This window comes from Rattus norvegicus, chromosome 14, assembly GCF_036323735.1.
Source record: "Rattus norvegicus strain BN/NHsdMcwi chromosome 14, GRCr8, whole genome shotgun sequence".
Lineage (NCBI taxonomy): Eukaryota > Metazoa > Chordata > Mammalia > Rodentia > Muridae > Rattus > Rattus norvegicus.
This window is the reverse complement of record NC_086032.1, coordinates 44,519,588-44,533,312: the sequence shown is the minus strand read 5'-3', so window position 1 is coordinate 44,533,312 and position 13,725 is coordinate 44,519,588. Positions and strand designations below refer to the sequence as shown.

Here is a 13,725-nt window from a genome sequence, read left to right as displayed (position 1 = left end):
TTCCTTCCTTCCTTCCTTCCCTCCCTCCCTCCCTCCCTCCCTCCCTTCTTCCTTCCTTCCTTCCCTCCCTCCCTCCCTCCCTCCCTCCCTCCCTTCCTTCCTTCCTTCCTTCCTTCCTTCCTTCCTTCCTTCCTAATAGTGAATATGGGGGAAAGGGTGGGCTGTGCATGTGAGTGTAGGTACTTTAAGAGGCCAGAGGCACTAAACTCCCTGGAACCATTCAGATAGTTGTAAGCTCCCTATGTGGGTGCTAGGAATGGGACTCTGATCCTCTGCCAGAGTGCTACACACTTAAAAAACAAAACAAAACCACTTTAAAAAAATTAAAAACAAAACAAAATCTTCTGAGGGACTTGGTGGTTAAGAACTTTTTCTACTCTTCCCTTCTTTCCTTCCTTCCTTCCTTCCTTCCTTCCTTCCTTCCTTCCTAATAGTGAATATGGGGGAAAGGGTGGGCTGTGCATGTGAGTGTAGGTACTTTAAGAGGCCAGAGGCACTAAACTCCCTGGAACCATTCAGATAGTTGTAAGCTCCCTATGTGGGTGCTAGGAATGGGACTCTGATCCTCTGCCAGAGTGCTACACACTTAAAAAACAAAACAAAACCACTTTAAAAAAATTAAAAACAAAACAAAATCTTCTGAGGGACTTGGTGGTTAAGAACTTTTTCTACTCTTCCCCCAAAAAACCCTGAGTTTGGATTGCAACACTGATATCAAGCAGCTCCCAACTGCCTGTAACTCCACCTCCAAAGGGTCCAACGTCTTCTTCTGGCCTCCATGGACATCCACATACATGTGATAGATATACACAGTAAAAAAACAAAACGAGACCGCCCTACATGAGTGTCTGCAGCTAAGCAGGTTCACAGGTATACCCTTCTACCTCTCTGTATGGGAAGCACATTCCTCAGCTTACTGAGAACTGAAACGTCTTTCTCGTATTGGTATTGGTGATTAGTATCAATGCATTTTCCTCTTTTGCTCCAAAATAAAGTTATTTTGTTTTAAAATAACTTAAAATCCATTCTACTTCGTAAATACCTGAGTGTCAGCTCTGCTCTGAGCTGGGTCCCAAAACAAAAAAGGAACCCCATCAAAAACCATGCTTGCCGACCCAGAGATGATGTCTGTGACCTCAGTACTCAGTTGTATTGTTTTGACCTTGAACACCCTTGGTGCATGTCCCTAGCTCATGTAAATGCCATGGTCCATAGCTAGTTGAAGCTGAGCTAGCTGGCATTTCTCTCACCGGGATATGGCTGAGGATCAACAGTGTGAATATAGCCAATACTTTCCGATAGAAACCCTACATAAAGCCATGTAGGCAATTTAAGAAAGTCTACTAACCATGTTTCAAAAGCCTGGAAAGAAACCGATGAGATAAAGTACAGTTCTTTATTTCATTTAACTTAGTATATCCCAAAATATTTATTTATTTACTTATTTGTTACTTATTTATTTAACGTATATGAGTACACTGTAGTTGTATTCAGACACGCCAGAAGAGGGCATTGGATCCCACTACAGACGGTTATACAGTCCTCAGTGTATCCCAAAATATTATCATTAAAATATATAATTTGTGCAAAAAAAAAACTGATGAAATACCTTCCATTATCTTTTAACCAAAAGAAGACTTAAGCATCCAAATATACACTGAGCATATCCACACAGTGTATCTCAATCTTTAAATGGCACAGTTTTATTAAAATCACTTGATCTGTACTCAACTTTCATAAACTTTATGGTAGGAAAAGTAGATTGTGATCGCCTAATGATTCCGATTATTGAATTAAGTGGTAGTTTTAAAATTTGCTATTTTTGGGTAAGATTTCAACCTTTAGACAAACAGAGAGCAGATGGTTCTCTCTGGAGAATTCTAGGTTGCCAGTATTTTATCACTAGTGCCCAGGGTCACTGCTTTTATGTGCTTAAGTAATACAGCGACTTGCACTGTGTTGAAGTGGGTTCCTTGGTCATCACTGTGATTCTTCTAATCCCCACTTATCATATTTGTTTACACCATTCTTCCAAAAGCCCTTTAATAGCCTGTGAAATGTATCTAATATTTCAGAATACTTTTGTTTGTAATAATGACACTGTTTAACATGGAAGGCTGTATCTATTCACACTCTCATGTAGCTTTAGAATAGAGTTTATTTATACTCTTATTTATAAACTGGGAGGAGCTCTGAGAAATCATCCTTGTGTTAAAATCACTGAAAAACAACTCCTGTTTATCAGAGGGACATTGGGTACTAGGTTGGACATAATGCCACTGTTCAAGGGTCACTACTATCAATTAAAGTAAGACTACTATCAATAGACTTCATATTGTACATTTCATTTATTAATAGAATTATCTAACCTATGAATCAGAATCAAAAGCCTTTCAATTCTAGATGGCACTATTTAAAAAATATTTTAGTTGGAAAAGATGTCTTTTCTAACTTTTTGTTTTCTTTTTCTTTTTATTTTTTTTTCATCTTTATTAACTTGAGTAATTCTTATTTACATTTAAATTGTTATTCCCCTTCCCGGTTTCACAGCCAACATCCCCTTAACCCCTCCCCCCTCCCCTTCTCTATGGGTGTTCCCCTCCCCATCCTCCCCTCATTACCGCCCTCCCACCAACAATCACGTTCACTGGGGGTTCAGTCTTAGCAGGACCCAGGGCTTCCCCTTCCACTGGTGCTCTTACTAGTCTATTCATTGCTACCTGTGCAGTTGGAGTCCAGGGTCAGTCCATGTATAGTCTTTGGGTAGTGGCTTAGTCCCTGGAAGCTCTGGTTCGTTGGCATTGTTGTTCACATGGGGTCTCAAGCCCCTTCAAGCTCTTTCAGTCCTTTCTCTGATTCCTTCAACGGGAGATCCCGTTCTCAGTTCAGTGGTTTAATGATGACATTCACCTATGTATTTGCTGTATTCTGACTGTGTCTCTCAGGAGAGATCTACCTCCAGTTCCTGTCGGCCTCCACTTCTTTGCTTCATCTATCTTATCTAGTTTGGTGGCTGTATATGTAGGGGCCACATGTGAGGCAGGCTCTGAATGGGCATTCCTTCAGCCTCTGTTCTAAACTTTGCCTCCCTATTCCCTGCCAAGGGTATTCTTGTTCCCCTTTTAAAGGAGTAAAGCATCTGCATTTTGGTCATCCTTCTTGAGTTCCATGTGTTCTGTGCATTTAGGGTAATTCCAGCATTTGGGCTAATATCCACTTATCAATGAGTGCATACCATGTGTGTTTTTCTGTGATTTGGTTACCTCACTCAGGATGATATTTTCCAGTTCCCTCCATTTGCCTACGAATTTCATAAAGTCATTGTTTTTGATAGCCGAGTAATATTCCATTGTGTAGATGTACCACAATTTCTGTATCCATTCCTCTGTTGAAGGGCATCTGGGTTCTTTCCAGCTTCTGGCTATTATAAATAAGGCTGCAATGAACATAGTGGAACATGTGTCTTTGTTATATGTTGGGGCATCTTTTGGGTATATCCCCAAGAGAGGTATAGCTGGATCCTCAGGTAGTTCAATGTCCAATTTTCTGAGGAACCTCCAGACTGATTTCCAGAATGGTTGTACCAGTCTGCAATCCCACCAACAATGGAGGAGTGTTCCTCTTTCTCCACATCCTCGCCAGCATTTGCTGTCACCTGAGTTTTTGATCTTAGCCATTCTCACTGGTGTGAGATGAAATCTCAGGGTTGTTTTGATTTGCATTGCCCTTATGACTAAAGATGTTGAACTTTTCTTTAGGTGTTTCTCAGCCATTCGGCATTCCTCAGCTGTGAATTCTTTGTTTAGCTCTGAACCCCATTTTTTAATAGGGTTATTTGTCTCCCTGTGGTCTAACTTCTTGAGTTCTTTGTATATTTTGGATATAAGCCCTCTATCAGTTGTAGGATTGGTAAAGATCTTTTCCCAATCAGTTGGTTGTCGTTTTGTCCTAACAACAGTGTCCTTTGCCTTACAAAAGCTTTGCAGTTTGATCTTAGAGCATAAGCCACTGGTATTTTGTTCAGGAAATTTTCGCCCGTGCCCATGTATTCGAGATGCTTCCCCCCTTTTTCTTCTATTAGTTTGAGTGTATCTGGTTTGATGTGGAGGTCCTTGATCCACTTGGACTTAAGCTTTGTACAGGGTGAAAAGCATGGATTGATCTGCATTCTTCTACATGCTGACCTCCAGTTGAACCAGCACCATTTGTGGAAAATGCTATCTTCTTTCCATTGGATGGTTTTGGCTCCTTTGTCAAAAATCAAGTGACCATAGGTGTGTGGGTTCATTTCTGGGTCTTCAATTCTATTCCACTGGTCTATCTGTCTCTGTACCAATACCATGCAGTTTTTATCACTATTGCTCTGTAATACTGCTTGAGTTCAGGGATAGTGATTCACCCTGAAGTCCTTTTATTGTTGAGGATAGTTTTAGCTATCCTGGGTTTTTTGTTATTCCAGATGAATTTGCAAATTGTTCTGAAGAATTGGTTGGAATTTTGATGGGGATTGCATTGAGTCTGTAGATCGCTTTTGGTAAAATGGCCATTTTTACTATACAAATCCTGCCAATCCATGAGCATGGGAGATCTTTCCATCTTCTGACATCTTCAATTTCTTTCTTCAGAGGCTTGAAGTTCTTATCATACAGATCTTTCACTTGCTTGGTTAAAGTCACAGTGAGGTATTTTATATTATTTGGGACTATTATGAAGGGTGTCATTTCCCTAATTTCATTCTTGGCTTGTTTCTCTTTTGTGTAGAGGAAGGCTACTGATTTATTTGAGTTAATTTTATACCCAGCCACTTTGCTGAAGGTGTTTATCAGCTTTAGTAGTTCTCTGGTGGAACTTTTGGGATCAATTAAATATACTATCATATCATCTGCAAATAGTGATATTTTGACTTCTTCTTTTCCAATGTGTATCCCTTTGATCTCCTTTTGTTGTCTGATTGCTCTGGCTAGAACTTCAAGAACTATATTGAATAAGTAGAGAGAGAGTGGGCAGCCTTGTCTAGTCCCTCATTTTTGTGGGATTGCTTCAAGTTTCTCTCCATTTAGTTTAATGTTAGCTACTGGTTTGCTGTATATGGCTTTTACTATGTTTAGGTATGGGCCTTGAATTCTTATTCTTTACAGGACTTTTATCATGAAGGGGTGTTGAATTTTGTCAAATGCTTTCTCAGCATCTAACGAAATGATCATGTGGTTTTTATCTTTCAGTTTGTTTATATAATGGATTACGTTGATGGTTTTCCATATATTAAACCATCCCTGCATGCCTGGGATAAAGCCTACTTGATCATGGTGGATGACTGTTTTGATGTGCTCTTGGATTCAGTTTGCCAGAATTTCATTGAGTATTTTTGGGTCGATATTCGTAAGGGAAATTGGTCTGACGTTCCCTTTCTTTGTTGGGTCTTTGTGTGGTTTAGGTATAAGAGTAATTGTGGCTTCATAGAAGGAATTCGGTAGTGCTCCATCTGTTTCAATTTTGTGGAATAGTTTGGATATTATTGGTCTGAGGTCTTCTATGAAGGTCTGATAGAATTCTGCAGTAAACCCATCTGGACCTGGGCTCTTTTTGGTTGGGAAAACTTTAATGACTGCTTCTATTTCTTTAGGAGTTATGGGGTTGTTTAAATGGTTTATCTGTTCCTGATTTAACTTCGGTACCTGGTATCTGTCTAGGAAATTGTCCATTTCCTGCAGGTTTTCAAGTTTTGTTGAATATAGGCTTATGTAGTAGGATCTGATGATTTTTTGAATTTCCTGTGATTCTGTAGTTATGTCTCCCTTTCCATTTCTGATTTTCTTAATTTGGACAGACTCTCTATGTCCTCTGTTAGTCTAGCTAAGGGTTTATCTATCTTGTTGACTTTCTCAAAGAACCAACTTTTGGTTCTGTTGATTCTTTGTATGTTCCTTTTTGTTTCTACTTGGTTGATTTCAGCTCTGAGTTTGATTATTTCCTGCCTTCTACTCCTCCTGGGTGTATTTGCTTCTTTTTGTTCTAGAGCTTTTAGGTGTGCTGTCAAGCTGCTGATATATGCTCTCTCCTGCAGGCACTCAGAGCTATGAGTTTTCCTCTTAGCACAGCTTTCATTGTGTCCCATAAGATTGGGTATGTTGTACCTTCATTTTCAGAAATTCTAAGAAGTCTTTAATTTCTTTCTTTATTTCTTCCTTGACCAGGTTATCATTGAGTAGAGCATTGTTCAATTTCCATGTATATGTGGGCATACTTCCCTTATTGTTGTTGAAGACCAGCTTTAGCCCGTGGTGGTCTGATAGGATGCATGGGATTATTTCTATCTTTCTGTATCTATTGAGGCCTGTTTTATGACCAATTATATGGTCAATTTTGGAGAAAGTACCATGAGGTGGTGAGAAGAAGGTATATCCTTTTGTTTTAGGATAGAATGTTCTATAAATATCTGTTAAGTCCATTTGGTTCATGACTTCTCTTAGTCTGTCTATGTCTCTGTTTAATTTCTGTTTCCATGATCTGTCCATTGATGAGAGTGGGGTGTTGAAATCTCATACTACTATTGTGTGAGGTGCAATATGTGCTTTGAGCTTTAGTAAGGTTTCTTTTATGTATGTAGGTGCCCTTGTATTTGGAGCATAGATATTTAGGATTGAGAGTTCATCTTGGTGGATTTTTCCTTTGATGAATATGAAGTGTCCTTCCTTATCTTTTTTGATGACTTTGGTTGAAAATCGATTTTATTCAGTATTGGAATGGCTACTCCAGCTTGCTTCTTCAGACCATTTGCTTGGAAAGTTGTTTTCCAGCCTTTCACTGTGAGGCAGTGTCTGTCTTTGTCTCTGAGGTGTGTTTTCTGTAGGCAGCAGAATGCAGGGTCCTCATTGCGTATCCAGTTTGTTAATCTATGTCTTTTTCTTTTTTTTTTTTTTTCTTTTTTTTTTTCTTTTTTTCGGAGCTGGGGACCGAACCCAGGGTCTTGCGCTTGCTAGGCAAGTGCTCTACCACTGAGCTAAATCCCCAACCCCAATCTATGTCTTTTTATCGGGGAGTTGAGTCCATTGATGTTGAGAGATATTAAGGAATAGTGATTATTGCTTCCTGTTATATTCGTATTTGGATGTGAGATTATGTTTGTGTGCTTTTCTTCTCTTTGTTTTGTTGCCAAGACAATTAGTTTCTTGCTTTTTCTAGGTTGTTGCTTGCCTCCTTATGTTGGGCTTTGCTATTTATTATCCTTTGTAGGGCTGGATTTGTAGAAAGATATTGTGTAAATTTGGTTTTGTCATGGAATATCTTGGTTTCTCCATCTATGTTAATTGAGAGTTTTGCTGGATACAGTAACCTGGGCTGGCATTTGTGTTCTCTTAGGGTCTGTATGACGTCTGTCCAGGATCTTCTGGCTTTCATAGTCTCTGGTGAGAAGTCCGGTGTGATTCTGATAGGTCTGCCGTTACATGTTACTTGACCTTTTTTCCCTTACTGCTTTTATATTCTTTCTTTGTTTTGTGCATTTGGTGTTTTGACTATTATGTGATAGGAGGAGTTTCTTTTCTGGTCCAATCTATTTGGAGTTCTGTAGGCTTCTTTTATGTTTATGGGCATCTCTTTCTTTAGGTTAGGGAAGTTTTCTTCTATGATTTTGTTGAAGATATTTACTGGTCCTTTGGGCTGGGAGTCTTCATTCTCTTCTATACCTATTATCCTTAGGTTTGATCTTCTCATTGAGTCCTGGATATCCTGTATGTTTTGGACCAGTAACTTTTTCCGTTTTACATTATCTTTGACAATTGTGTTGATGATTTCTATGGAATCTTCTGTTCCTGAGATTCTCTCTTCTATCTCTTGTATTCTGTTGGTGATGCTTGTATCTATGGCTCCTTGTCTCTTCCTTTGGTTTTCTATATCCAGGGTTGTCTCCCTTTGTGCTTTCTTTATTGCTTCTATTTCCATTTTTAATTCCTTTACCTGTTTGATTGTGTTTTCCTGGAATTCTTTCAGGGATTTTTGTGATTCCTCTCTATAGGCTTCTACTTGTTTATTTATGTTTTCCTCCATTTCTCTAAGGGAGTTCTTTATGTCTTTCTTGAAGTCCTCCATCATCATGATCAAATGTGATTTTAAAGCTAGATCTTGTTTTTCTGGTGTGTTTGGATATTCAGTGTTTGCTTTGGTGGGAGAATTGGGCTCCGATGATGCCATGTAGTCTTGGTTTCTGTTGCTTAGATTCCTGTGCTTGCCTCTCACCATCAGGTTGTCTCTGGTGTTACTTTGTTCTGCTATTTCTGACAGTGGCTAGATCGTCCTATAGGCCTGTGTGTCAGGAGTGCTGTAAACCTGTTTTCCTGTTTTCTTTCAGCCAGTTATGGGAACAGAGTGTTCTGCTTTCAGGCATGTAGTCTTTCCTGTCTACTGGTCTTCAGCTGTTCCTGTGGGCCTGTGTCCTGAGTCCACCAGGCTGGTCGCTTGGAGCAGAAAAGTTGGTCTTACCTGTGATCCCGCGGCTGAAGTTGCTCCTGGGTGGCTGCTTTTGAGCTCTCCATGAGGGCGGCAACCAGGAGGGCTTGCACTGCCTTTTCCTGGGGCCCCCGTGCACCAGGGTCCCCGATGGCGTTAGGTGTTTTCCTCTGGAGTCAGAAATGTGGGCAAAGTGTAGTCTCTTCTGGTTTCCCAGGTGTTTCTGCCCCTCTGAAGGTTTAGCTCTCCCTCCCACGGGATTTGGGTGCAGCGAGTTTTTGTTCGGGTCCCTTCAGATCCGGGTGGTGTCTGGACCACAGGGGACCTGCTGCTTGGGTGCCCCTATCTTCCGGTTCCCAGAGGTCCTATACAGTTTCCTCTTGGGCCAGGGATGTGGGCAGGGGTGGGCAGTATTGGTGGTCTCTCCCGCTCTGCAGTCTCAGGAGTGCCCACCTGTCCGGGCGGTGAGCTCTCTCTCCCACGGGGTTTGGGAGCAGGGAATCTAACTTTTTGTTTTTAAAATCTTTCAGACATAGAAATACTAAAATGATAATTCACTGAACCCTCATGGTTTTTACTCGAGTCACAAGATGGCAAATCTGAGACAGATAAAGTCTCAGTGTTCCCAGGTCCTATGGCTGCCGTGGCGTTCTCCTGTGGAGGTGTAGAAGCAGGATGTGGTGGAGCATGCCTTTAATCAAGGGAAAGAAAGAAAGAAAAGAGAAATGTAGAAACAACCATGTATGTATCAATGAATGGACATAGTCTGTGCCCCAATAAAACTTTATTCACAAAACCAGACCACGAAGGATAGTGCAGACCACAGCACAGCTTCTACCATTGCTGGTATCTTGCTGTATGATTCTTTCCTTTTCTTTCTTTTTTTCTTTCTTCTTCCTCCCTTCTTCTCTTTCTTTCTTTCCTTCTTTCTTTCTTTCTTTCTTTCTTTCTTTCTTTTTCTTTCTTTCTTTCTTTCTCTCTTTCTTTCTAAGACAGGGTTTCTCTGTGTAGCAGAGTCCTGGCTGTCTTGGATCCATTCTGTAGACCAGCCTGGCCTTCAACTCACAGAGATCCACTCTGCCTCCTGAGTGCAGTTAAACTGAACTTAAACTGAAAGTTAAGGTCATTTGAATGTTATCCATCCGGGCCACCAAGGACAATTGCCTTCATTTAAAGTAAACTGTTTGTTAAGTGGATATCAGGGTTCCTAAGTGGATGTCCTTTCATGAAAATCCTTTCTCAGCAGTGTCAAGATTAGCATTTGAATAACCAGGGACTATTTGTGAGCCTAGCCTTCAACCGGAATTCAGATTTGCCCTGAAGTCCTCAAAATAGCTTTTCCCCCCTTTTCTGATTCGGAATTGCATTGAGAACTGGGATTGCTTCTCTTGGCATTTATTTTACATAGATTTTTGGCCTGGTTAGAGGGGTGTTGCTGCCTGATTGTGAAAGACACTTCAATATCCATTTCCATAATGTGACACACTGAATTTAAACTTAAGAAATAAGGATTGATTACTAACCCAAGTTTCCATAGCCTTGCAGTGTGTCCTTGTCTTTAAAATATTATTCAGCAATATCACACTTTTCATTTCAAAGTGGGTCATTTAGGATTGGATAGGAGAATAAATGCTAAGATCAAACTTTATTTTTAGTAATAATCACATCACTAAATCCTATAGAGTAGTACTAGTGCCCAATACACATTAAACATGACCCATGGAAACATTAACTCAATGAGCAAAGGAATCAATATGCAGATGTGTCATGCTTGGGAACTAAATATTTATAAAGAAATTGGTAATTGGCAAATTCACTGAGGTTATTTTAGGCTCCAGTTTTAACTAATTATGACCATATTTGCCTTCCAAAGAATTATTTTTTTCAAAGCACATTTATGGAGAACAAAGAGAGCAGCATAATTTAGATGCATTCATGAATTTACTATATATGCTTACTATATATGAATTATGAATTTACTATATATGTTGCTAATAGGAATAAAAATAATTCTAATGATAGCTCTTTTTATTGAGGTCTTTGGGCCAGGTTCTGGGCTAATTGCTTTATATAGTATATCTAAATATACACAATAACTCCCTGGAGAAAGTAAAGTCTCTATCCCAGATTTACAGGTGAAGAATATGGGTCTTAGAGAGCCCACGCCACTGGTCCAAGGGTACTTAACTTGTAGAGCCAGAATTGGTTACCTTAATTATAGAATTGCCATCACAATGTCAAAATGATCTTAACCTATTGCAAAAATTTTCATTTCCTTTCAGATAAACTGCCTGTGAGACAGGTAGCCAAGAATGACATAATAGAAGTGTGTGAAGGGTTAATTTCCAAACTCAGCTGCATAAACTCACATTAGACTCTAGAAGCTGCTGCAAATCCATTTCATTGGCAAGCAGACTTATGTCATTGCTTACATTCAGGGGTCTGCTATGTACACATAAAGGTTTCATATATGCTTCAAAGCCTGCCTTTCTTAAAGGGACCAATTTTCCTAGATTTGTTTTATACTTTAGTTTAATTTGGTTGTTTGGTTTTAGGTTTAGGTTTTTGTTTTCTTTTGTTTGTTTTTATGAGTTTTTCCTTCCTTCTTCCTTTTCTTCCTTTTTTTTTTTTTTTTTGTGATGTGCGATAAAGTTTCAACACTGTAACTCCCATTTCCTGTTATGTGCTTTGACCTATTAGAAGGAAGTTTGGGCACAGAAAAAGAGACAGCCACTCCAACTAAAGTGGCTGCCAAGGCAAAGTTGACTCTTAATCACGAGGGTGTATTCAGAAGAGCAAGCACACGGACACCGGAAGTGTGACCATCTTTTCCCCATTGGCTGGAGTGGTTTTAAAAGCAACCAGACCCCACCAGCCTCCCAGGGACTAAACCACCAACCAAAGAGTACACATGGAGGGTCCCATGACTGCAGCTGAATATGTAGCAGAGGATGGCATTGTCCAGCACCAATAGGAAAAGCCCTTGGTCCTGTGAAGGCTCATTTCCCCAGTGTAGGGGAATGCCAGGGCACTGAGGTGGGACTGGGTGGGTGGGAGTTGGAGCATCCTCATAGAAGCAGGGGGATAACATTTGAAATGTAAATACATAAAATATCCAAGAAAAATAAAATTAAAAAAAAAAAGAAGCAGCACAGGCACAAAGGAAAGGAAGGAAACAGCCAGCCAGAGAGACTGCAGACTTTACAGAGGTGATGTTAAAGCAGAGCAGGATTGAAGCACAAAGGAAATCAAGAATGTTTCCTCTGCGATATTGGGTACACAGTGTCATCCTCTGGGGATGCTAGGACTAAAACTGTGGTTCTTTAAAAGCCGTAGGAGAAGAGTAAGTAATTTTTTTTGTGGAGACCTTGGGTTAGAAAACCTTTAGGGAACAAAATACATATTGTCTCCTGGGACTTTCCCCTCCTCTAAGTCAACATGTGTGTTTTCACTCAAAAGACCATAGAGTTCTGTTTTTGTGCGAGCATTTGTTTTGTTTTGGTCTTGGGTTTTGTTTGTTTGTTTGTTTGTTTGTTTTCTGAATTCCACACCCTTGAAGTTTAATTTTCTAGGTCCACGAAGGAAGCATTTCCTTAATGATAGATTTATTTTTATTTTTATATGCATTGGTATTTTGCCCATGTGTCTGTGTGTCAGATCCCCTGCAACTGAAATTACAGACAGTTGTGAGCCGCTGTGGAAATTAAACTAGGGACCTCTGGAAGAGCAGCCAGGGCTCTTAACCACCAAGCATCTCTCCAGCCATGAAGTAGAGTATTTTAAAACACATAGTGGAGGGACTGGAGAGATTGGGTCAGTGATTAAAAGTGTGAAAGGCTCTTGCAGGAGATCCTAATTCCTTTCCTCACACCAGTGCTGGGTGACTCACAACCGCACGTAATGCCAGCTCCGAAGGCACCTGCATTGACATACACACATACACATAACTAAAAGTTAAAATAATTAATTAATTAAATCTTTAAAACCCACACACTTGTTTTAAATTTTTAATTTTGTTTCGAAAATAGGGAGTAGTGGCTCATATTTGCAGTCCCTAATTCCAGCACTCAGGAAGCTGACCTCAAAGACAGCCTGGGATGCATAACAAAAAAGAGTCAAATACCTCAAAAGAGAATCAAGGCCAGACATGCTACTGCATACCTCTCTCTCAGCCTTCAGGAGGCAGAGACAGGTGGGTCTCTGTGAGTTTCAGGCCAGTCTATTCTACATGTAAGTTTGAGGCTAACCCAGGGAGAGAGACACTCTCTTAGTTAGGGTTTCCACTGCTGTGAAGAGACACCATGACCAAGGAAACTCTTATAAACATTTAACTGGGGCTGACTTATAGTTCAGAGGTTCAATCCATTATCAAGGCAGGAAACACAGCAGTGTCCAGGCAGACATGGCACTGGAGCAGCTGAGAGTTCTACATCTTCATCCAAAAGAAGCCAGGAGCAGACTGCCCTTCTAGGAGGAAGGTCTCTCAAAGCCCACCACCATAGTGACACACTTTCTCCACAAGTTTGGGCCTCCCAATAGTGCTACTCCCTGAGCCAAGCATATTCAAACCACCACAGACACTGTCTCAAAAATATCTGATATATGTACTTTTTTTGCATTGGAATATTATCCATTAATCTCAGTTTCCCCCCTTATATTTTTCAGTGATCCGGAGCAGCTGAAAAGAGAACTAGATGAGCTAGTCGGTGCCATTGAAGAACATTTTTTCCAGCCACAAAAGTATAACCTACAGCCAAAAGCAGAATAAAATATTCCAGTGCTGGATATGATTAAATTTACCTCCAATTAGGCTGAACTTGATTTTTAAAGCAACATTTTTTAGGACCAAATGATTCAGATAATCGTCACAAGTATTTCTAGGATAGCCACTTTATAGAAATATTTATTCCTGTGTTTCTGCCAGTTACTTATAAAGTAAAATAAAATAAATCAAATAGGCTACTAAGATCTATTTTTTTAACCTAAGACTTTAGTTTTAATAATATTGTGCACGTATTCAAATTTTACTTGTGGGGAGTTAGAATGTTACAAATACAGTACCAAATCATTTGTCCTTAGCCCTCTCACTAGTCCTTCACATCCGTGTGTGTGTGTGTGTGTGTGTGTGTGTGTGTGTGTGTGTGTGTGTGTGTGTTTGAGGCGGGGTTGAGGCAGGGTCTCACTGTGTATCTCTGGCTTGCCTAGAACTAGTTATGTAAACAAACCACTATCAAAGCAGATAAGCTTTGCCTCCTAAGCTATGTCCTGATCTAACATCTT

At 40.1% G+C, this 13,725-nt stretch overlaps 1 protein-coding gene across 2 annotated transcripts in view; it reads left to right on the top strand.

The window, feature by feature from the left end:
* Nucleotides 1–13,407, top strand: part of Pgm2 (phosphoglucomutase 2) — a 33,515-nt gene extending 20,108 nt beyond the window's left edge. The window contains exon 14 of one of the 2 annotated variants that reach the window (NM_001106007.3): nucleotides 13,111–13,407. In NM_001106007.3, coding sequence (NP_001099477.2) covers nucleotides 13,111–13,213 — 103 coding nt within the window. In that variant the 3' untranslated portion in view covers nucleotides 13,214–13,407. The remainder of the gene's footprint in view (nucleotides 1–13,110) is intronic. The other variant, XM_006250997.5, reaches the window with a different exon arrangement.
* The last annotated feature ends 318 nt before the right edge of the window (nucleotides 13,408–13,725 follow it).